Below are 8,948 nucleotides of genomic sequence, written 5' to 3' on the forward strand. Positions count from 1 at the left end.
AAAACCTGGAGGTTGTCTCATATATACCTCCTCTTCCAGAACACCATGAAGAAATGCGTTCTTGACATCTAGCTGCCGTAAACTCCATCCTCGAGAAACAGAAAGAGCCAAAACAATTTTAATAGTAGCAATTTTAACCACGGGGCTGAAAGTATCCTCATAATCAATTCCATACCACTGTTTGAATCCTTTTGCAACCAATCTTGCTTTGTACCTGTCAATAGAACCATCAGCTTTCTTCTTGACACGATATACCCATTTGCAGTCAATTAAATTCTTGTTGCTGCTTGGAGGAACAAGATGCCAAGTCTTGTTCTCAATTAATGCATCATACTCTTCTTGCATTGCTTGACGCCAGTTTGAGTCATTTAACGCCTCCACAAGTGTGCATGGTTCACCTCCTGTAGAAGATAACATGCACCATCGAACAGTGCTGTCAGTATATTGTTTTGGCTGTCGTATACCTTTCTGAAGACGTGTACGAACTCCAACAGCAGCAGGTTCAGAAGGTGGAGGTGGCGGTGAAGGTGATGCATCAGCTTCTGAATTCGCTTCTGAATTTTCACTCCCATCTTCATTTTCTGAAACACTTCCCCCCTCAGCAGTTGTGGCCACAGAAGAGGCAGAGGAAACTGTGGCCGACAGCTGACCAGAGGAGACAGGAGACCGGGGCGACGTCGGGGTGTGCAGAGGCGGGGACCGCGGCGACAGCGACCACTCAGGAGGGGCACCCGAGCTGTCTGCTGCGCGTCGTGAGTGGCCAGGGGAGCGCGCGGGAGAATCCTCCTTGGGCTGGCCGTCGTCAGTGCTGGCAGCAGAATAATCAGGCGCATCCACCTCAATATCAGTGTCTGTTTCGGCATTTTCTGCTGGATTTTCACTTGCAATTTCTGAACCATTCGGAGAACCATTTGGACTGAAATTTTCTTCGGGATCCTCTTCTACCTGATGCACATCAGTTATTGGCACAATAGGAGACACATGGTTATCAATATTAGGTGCACCCTCATGAGAAAAGGAAGTGGAATGTGGAAGAAGTAAGATTTGTTGTTTTAGGAGGGCACCGGCATTGGGATGAAGGGAGGCAAAAGGAAAAACATTCTCATCAAAAACTACATCACGTGAGATATAAATTCTTCCTGTTGAAACATCAAGACATTTGACACCCTTGTGAAGAGGACTATAACCAAGAAAAACACACCGTTTTGAGCGAAAAGCAAGCTTTCGCTTGTTGTAAGGACGAAGATTTGGCCAACAGGCACAACCAAAAGTTCGAAGAGCATCATAATTTGGTTTGACATGAAGGAGACGTTCAATAGGAGTGTCAAAATTTAGGACTTTGCTAGGAAGCAAGTTTATGAGAAAGGTGGCAGTTATAAAAGCTTCATCCCAATATTTTAAAGGCATGGAGGCATTGGCAAGTAATGCTAGACCAACTTCAACTATGTGACAGTGTTTTCTCTCAGCAGAACCGTTTTGTTGATGAGCATGAGGGCATGAAACATGATGAGTGATGCCAACCCTTTGAAAGAAACCATTTAACTTTTCATACTCGCCTCCCCAATCGGTTTGCATAGTAATAATTTTCCTATCAAACTTGCGCTCAACATATTGCTGATAATTAAGAAAGGCTTGATAAACATCAGAACGCTTCTTAAGCAAATATATCCAAGTAAATTTACTGAAATCATCGATAAAGTTTACATAATATGTATGTTTTCCCACAGAGAGTGGGGCAGGACCCCATACATCAGAAAAAACTTGCTCCAAGGGAGCAGTGGAGACACTAGAGGAAACATGATATGGCAACTGATGACTCTTAGCTAACTGACAAGAATCACAAACATATGGAGTACTCTCTAGGGTGTAAGCTATTTTATTTCTCCTAAGAACTTGCTGAACGACAAAAGAAGAAGGATGTCCTAAACGCCGATGCCAAGTAGAGGATGACGGCTTTATTGTGAAGAAAGCATGCTTGGAAGTCTCATGAAACATAGGCACCAAAGGATAGAGTCCACCATAGTAAGGGCCCCTAAACAGAGTTCTTCAAGTTGCCTGGTCCTTGATTAAAAAGAAGAAAGGATGAAACTCAATAAAGACAAGATTATCAAGAGTAAATCGATGAATAGACAAAAGGTTCTTAGATGCATTTGGAACAAGAAGAATATTTTTAAGGTCAAAGGAGCCATGAGGGGTACGTAATATTGAATCACCAATATGACTGATGTTCATACATGTGCCTTCAATAGTGCGGACCTTGTCTTGCCCATGATATTTGTTGGCGATGAGAAGCTTGTTCAGCTCACTAATGATGTGATCGGTGGCTCCAGAATCAGCATACCAATTTGTGTCAACACCATATGGGGCAGCAGCAAGAAGTGCCCCCTTTTCTGCATCATCTCTCACATCATCTCTCTTTTTCTTGTCATCAGCATAACGCCACCAACAATCACTAGCAGGGTGTTCATGCTTCTTGCAAATCTGACAATCGGTGTCAACATACTTGGTAGGGTACGATCTGGGCGACGTCCACCACCATCATTACGCCTATCACGGCGATCATCACGCCGGTCTCCACAGCGATCATTATCTCTACGATCATCACGACGCCAACCACGTTCATCATCTCTACGGTCATCACGGCGCCAACCACGGTCATCATTGCGGCGCTCATCACGACGCCAACCACGGTCATCATCATTGTCACGGTATCGATCACCACCACCCCTCCACGGTAGGAACAACCACTGTCAGGGCTGCGACCACGGAGAGGAGGAGGAGGAGGTGAGTAACGACGTGGAGGTGGAGTGCGACCACGTGAGCGCTCATAGCCCCAACGAGCCAGATTTGCAGAGGAAATAAACGAGCCATTCTCTTCAACTCCATTGCGCATATCATATCCACATAACTGCTCATAAAATTCATCTGTGGTGGTGCTAGGGTTTCCATGAACTGTGGTGATAAGAGAGTTGTATTCACCTTTGTCCAGACCATGCAGAAGGTAACCTAGGAGCTCATCATCTCCAATCAGTTTTCCAAGTGCTGAAAGCTCGGAAGCGAAGCCTTTCATCTTGGTGTAGTACTGATTAGCAGTCATTGTCAGTTTCTTGGTGTCGTTGAGCTTCTCACGCAGATGTTGAGCCTTGGTGCGAGATGCTGTTTTGAACATAGTGTTAACGGCAGTCCACGCCGAAGCAGTAGTATCCGTGCCTAGAACATGCGACAGAATCTCTGGAGAGAGCGAATTCAGAAGAAAACGCAACACCTGTTGGTCCCGAGCAATCCAGGCCACATACGCAGGGTTTTCAGCTTCGATCTTCGTCCCATTGGAGCCATCAGACTCGATGATCTTGGCTGGAGCACGGTCGGAGCCATCGAGAAGGCCCATAACATTGGCGCCACGGAACGCCGGAACGATGAGGGCTTGCCATAGCAGAAAGTTATCTCGCGTCAGAAGCTAAGTTGGAGGGCTCCCGAGGGCAGCGGCCAGGGCTGAAGTTGATGTCGACGAGCTCATGGTGTTAGATCGGATCGGAGGTTGTTTGTTTGGTTGTTGATGCGGCGGCGGCGGCTTAAAGGCAGCAGCGACGGCGAGGTTGTTTGTCTAGGTTGTTGATACGGCGGCGGCGGCTTGAAGACAGCAGCGGCGGCGAGGTTGTTTGTTTGGTTGTTGATGCGGCGGCGGCGGCTTGAAGGCAGCAACGGCGGCGAGGTTTTGTTTGTCTTCGGCGGCGGCGGTGGCGGCGGCAGCTAGGTCACGGGAGGAGGGGCTCTGATACCATGTCAAACGTGATGACGGGAACGGTGCTTGAGTCCACACCGGTTGCATGTTAATATAGATGGCTTGGAAGCCGAGTTGGCTTGGAAGCCAAGTTGTACAAGGTACAGGTATCCGTATACAATACTATACGCTATACGGTATACAAAAACTAAAATTACATTTAACAGTCTGAACCATGCCTCGTCGCCATTTGTGGCTTGAGGTTCGACTAGGCGAGCTGCTTGTGTCCTTGTAGTTGTGGCGTGTGAACTGTATGCTAAAAAGCGTTATATCAGCCGCTTGGCTCTTCCTCTTTGCTACTGATACACCTCTCCATTGTGTATCCTTGAAAATCAGGGGGCATAGGATTATCTGGGCAGACTTAACTCTGCAATCTGGTGATGATGATCCACTGCTTGAGGCGATAATTTCAGTTCGACCAATCCTCACTAATGTTATGATTCCTTTGTAAAAATAAGTTTTCTCGTCACCCTTCATAGATTGTAACTGCATTGGGATGAATAATTTTTGGTTCAGTCCCAATTTTATATGACGCCCTGCTTGCTATAAGGACTGCTAGCCTTGGTTTGCAGCCTATTATATATGCACTCGCAGATTAATTGGAAGCTAATAGGCTAACAAATTATGTAGCAATTACAGCTACTTGCGCCAGTAGCTTGTTTGCTCTGCGAGTGAGTTCTTCAGAGCTTCTATTCAATTCTGTTCACCTACTCAATGGAGCTACTATGTTTATCTATTGGTCTATACATACATGTAAGAACTTTAAGCTGGCCTACTGCCACTTCATGTGTTAGCTTACTTTGGTTTCGGTGGGTTTCACGAAGGACATAAGTTTTGGTTATAGTCGATGCCATCGGCGCAACAAGTCATCTAGTGACCAATTGTTTGACCAGATGGCCAGATCTGGACAACAAAGCACACAATACAGCTCAGCTTTCAAAGTAAAAAAGGGGGATCTTATTCTTCATCCAATCAAAAGTTTGGTATCCCAGGAATTCGGTGACACAAAGATAATCGCGCATGAATCTGCTAAAATCGCTCATGAGGTAGGTAGGGCAGGCTGTGCTATTCTCTGAATGTTTTTCGCATGGAAGGATCCGTTCGACGGGCAGTGGCATAATAGGCCTGGCGTTGATCTGCATAGTTTACTCCTTCCCGTCAGCCGCGCGGAGGGAGCCGAGCTGCACCGGCGCCTGTGTGGACACCACCTTGGACGATCCATACAGGGCGACGTCCTTCCCCTCGGTCCTCTCCTTCTCGATCTGCTCCTTGATCCAGAAGTAGGTGAACCTTAGGCCATCCTGCACAGAATTCATAGGTATTGTTATTAATTATCTTCGACTTCCTGAGGATTTTACTGAAGCCATCATAACAGGACCAGCCTGCATCTGTGCTAATGTAAAGAGCTTCAGGTGTTATTATCATGTGGCGTTGGAATTGTCAGTGTTTGACAATTATGCTGCATTACCTTGAGCCTCATTGTGGGGGCCCAGCCAAGCTTCTCCTTGATGAGTGTGTTGTCAGAGTTGCGGCCACGGACACCTTCTGGACCAGGGATGTGGTGGATGGGCAGCTTCTTGTCCTCGAAGCCGAGAACAATCTCAGCCATCTCGTTCATGCTCACCATTTCATCGCTTCCGATGTTCACGGGCTCGCAGAAGTCTGACTTTGTCAATCTACAAAGTACAGTTTGTCAATATGTTGATTTATCATTTCTGCCAAGGCAGTAGTTTTTAATTGATATCTTCTTGATATTAATATATTCCCTTTATCGGGTAAAACAATGTAGTTCTGTCTGGTATAATGTGGATAATGTGACGAGTAGCTATATACCTCAGAACACCCTCGACGCACTCGTCGATAAAAGTGAACGATCGAGTCTGGAGACCATCACCCCACATCTCGAACTGTTCGGTGGAGGTCTGAGCCTTTCTACAGAAGGCAGCTGGTGCCTTCTCACGACCGCCTAACAAATTGCAAAATTGAATTATTTTGCCTCAGGGTGACATTATGATCGAGCTTGTGGATTTACCTTTCCATGTTCCAAAGGGACCGTAAATGTTGTGAAAACGGCCAATACGGCACTCAATGTCAAAGTCCTTGGTGTAGTGCTTGCACAGCTCCTCGGTCGCGAGCTTCTCCAAGCCATAGGCATCTTGCGGCTGAATGGTAGCACAGTAATAAAGGAAGTTAAAATCTGGATATTTTAACACATCTGAGTATAATACAAAATGGCATCAATTTCCTATGAACTCACCTCAGCAGGCCAGGCATCAGCTTCCTTCAAGCTCACATTTGTCTCAAGTTGTTTGAATTCAGGATAGATGCATGCGCTCGAGGCATAGAAGAACCTGCAGGACCAAAAAAAACAAAATTGAATCGATATGGGATACGTAAGTTATTTGGATTTGAGGCAATGTACTTGCAAAGTAGACATGTACTTGAAACAATTCGAAAGGAAAACAGAGTTAATTCTGATATCGTAGCAGCACTACTTTTTTTCTTAAGTTCAGTTTGGTAGCGTCAATATCAACTCGACAAGAAACAGATCTGGATATGCCACTAATGAATATATTTGTCAAATGCAAGCATGCATCTTTAACAAAGCTTCTAAAGACCACCATGCACATTAAATGTCTACTCCAGGTTTTATCACTCTTGCCTGAGAAAGCTTTTCAAGTAATTTCTGAATTCCAAATAAACCCTTTTCAAGTAATCTCTGGACAAGCTCATAGCACACTTCAGCTAGATGGGTAAATGAAGTTACAAACCTCTTCACGCCGTTGATACGCCCGGCCTCAAGCATGTTGAAACTGATCATGGTGTTGTTGTACATGATAACAGAGTGGTTAGACTGAATGAACCCCATGCCTCCCATATCAGCAGCGAGATTGAAGACATGGTCGACATTGGTGGTGACCTTAAGGCAGTTGTCCATGACCCTGAGGTCAGCAAGGTGGAACTCATGGCAGAACATGTCCTCGGTCATATGCTCGTTCTTCTTCCAGTCTGAGGCAATGATGTAGTGCCCCTCACTCTTCAGACGGCGAGCAATATGGGATCCAATGAAACCACCAGCTCCAGTGACCGAGATTCTCAGCTTCTCAGATGGCCAGTACAGCTCCCTCTCCAGCTCAGCATAGGTGTACTCGCCATAGGGAGTTCCAGTCTCGTCGGTGCTCCCCATTCTGTTGTTCAAAGAATTTGAAATAAAAATGAGTAACACTAGAAGTCAAATTGATATGAAGCATTACTGAATTTCCCTTCAGATAGGCACTTAATTCGAACTAGGACACAAAAAAATATCATGGAATTAAGAGGGAAAAAAGTGCTAAGATTGAACAGAGTACATCAGTAAACATCCACTGCTTAGAGGGCTGCTCATTAATTCCTTGTCATGTGTCTCAAATATTTCAAACAGAAATGTTCTGTGGAGCCATGGTCCAGCCAAATCTATGTTCAGCACACACACCTATCGACAGCTTTTACAGGGATCTGTGTCTGGCGAGCATAGTAAAGCATGGGGGGATCATCAACTGAAGGTTGGAAGGCCTGCAGCCGCTAATTAAACCTACTGTAGGCCAACACCGTTGGGAATAAAATATCCAACTTGCTTCGAACAACACTAATGCTGTGTACGATGCACCAGCACTGTCCACATTACTGTATTGCCTCATCCTGTAGTCAGCTGTGGCCATATAACTGGACAGTACTAATAAGCTGAATTAACATGATTTACCAGTAATATCCTACGAACCAAAAGAGGCCTAAACTGTCAAGGTCACTAGTCTCGCTGTGTTGTCGATGCGGCCTCAAATTTTTTTTTCGAGCATTGCAAATCTTTCTAGACCGCCATGTACGATTATACAAAAAAGTTCTGCAGTGTGTTGGTTCAGTTTCATCATCAGTTATCCTTGAAAAACAGTTGTTTTGCATCAGCTTTTTATTTTGAAATGGCAGGTCAAAACTGATTTTTTGTCCACACGAGCTTGATTCGCAATAACTCTTTTTATGCCAGGAGTGTCGCCTCTACTGAATGCGATATCCTCCTTTGACCAAGTCGAAAACACAATAGTTAGACAAATGGGACGACTTGGAGGTATTCTCAGGTTCTCACAACTGAACAAGCTAAACCTAAAACCTTCTGTATGGTTGGCGGGTACCTTCGGCTTAGAAAATATGTTGAGGGAAGACGAACAGTGCCGACAGGCCTGACCAGAACACTATCAATTGTGGCAGCCCATCACGTCAAAAAGAAAACGAGCCCGGGAAGGCCTGCGAGTACGAGCAACCTGACGGGGAGATGGATTCAGGCAAACGGTGCAAGATCAAGAAGTTTGGAAAATGCTGACAGTGACAGGGGCCGGATCCACATGAGAGCTGTACGATCTTTCAAAAAAAAAACATGAGAGCTGTACTAGATCGGACGGTGGGTTCGGGGTCAAAACAGAATACTATGGCTGCACATGGTTCAACCAAGCACTACTCCTTGACAGAATCTTTGGGGCTAATGGCGATACACTGATACTAGTACACATGAACAGCGAGCACCCGCCCGCCTGCTGTCCAAGTCAACCACAGAACTTCCTGCGATTCATGGCGCCTAATTGTACAGGCGCCCATGCCCGGTACCAAGCAATGCATACATGCAAATTACTACGAGGCAGTTCATAGTTCATACATACATACACCCAAGCAGACTCAGATGGCGATCATGGAGGGATGCATGAGGAGCTTACCTTGCCGGAGGTGTCGGGGCAGTCGTCGGCGGTGGGAAGGAGGCGGCGGCGTGGTCTCCCTTTTTCTCGTGGGGCTGGCGGGAGGGGGACAAAGGAGGCGAGGCGGCGGTGTGCGGCCCTGGATGGATGGATGGATGCACTTCCCGCGACCTAGATCGGGTTATGTAGGGGATGATGATGGGTAGGTAGGTGGAGGGAGACCGAGGAGGGAACGAGACAAGACAAATAGTATACAGGAGGAGGATGGAGGGAGGGAACGTGCGTCAGGCTCGGCGGCACGTTGCCTCCGGCTGCGCCAATGGCAGCCAGGGGTCGTGGCTTGGTGCACGTTACCTTTGGCTGCGCCGGTGGCAGCGAGGGGTCACGGTTTGGTCTGCGCTTCGTCCCGGTCTTCGCGGTGCTTTGCGACCGGTGGTATCGTCAAGTAC

At 46.5% G+C, this 8,948-nt stretch overlaps 1 protein-coding gene across 2 annotated transcripts; it reads right to left on the reverse strand.

Moving 5' to 3' along the window:
- Positions 1-4,715: 4,715 nt before the first annotated feature.
- On the reverse strand, positions 4,716-8,704 carry LOC119292229 (GDP-mannose 3,5-epimerase 1). 2 transcript variants are annotated; one of them, XM_037571061.1, is made up of 7 exons: positions 8,521-8,704; positions 6,553-6,969; positions 6,039-6,132; positions 5,814-5,943; positions 5,615-5,747; positions 5,250-5,457; positions 4,927-5,082 (listed from the first exon to the last, which is right to left on the reverse strand). In XM_037571061.1, exons 2-7 carry the CDS (start codon positions 6,966-6,968, stop codon positions 4,927-4,929), a joined length of 1,137 nt encoding a protein of 378 aa, XP_037426958.1. In that variant the 5' UTR covers position 6,969; positions 8,521-8,704. The 2 variants fall into 2 exon arrangements, with proteins under 2 accessions (XP_037426966.1, XP_037426958.1); XM_037571069.1 differs by lacking the exon at positions 8,521-8,704 and having other exon boundaries at positions 4,716-5,082; positions 6,553-6,968.
- Positions 8,705-8,948: the final 244 nt, after the last annotated feature.

This window comes from Triticum dicoccoides, chromosome 1A, assembly GCF_002162155.2.
Source record: "Triticum dicoccoides isolate Atlit2015 ecotype Zavitan chromosome 1A, WEW_v2.0, whole genome shotgun sequence".
NCBI classification, from domain to species: Eukaryota; Viridiplantae; Streptophyta; class Magnoliopsida; order Poales; family Poaceae; genus Triticum; species Triticum dicoccoides.

Bases quoted from the DNA above. Each gene is read 5' to 3' on its own strand.
- LOC119292229 (XM_037571069.1), bottom strand. From the start codon at position 6,968: ATGGGGAGCACCGACGAGACTGGAACTCCCTATGGCGAGTACACCTAT. The intron at 6,133-6,552 runs GTTTGTAACTTC...TTGGTCCTGCAG, and splicing joins CGTATCAACGGCGTGAAGAG to GTTCTTCTATGCCTCGAGCG. The intron at 5,944-6,038 runs GTGAGTTCATAG...GCTACCATTCAG, and splicing joins CTGATGCCTGGCCTGCTGAG to CCGCAAGATGCCTATGGCTT.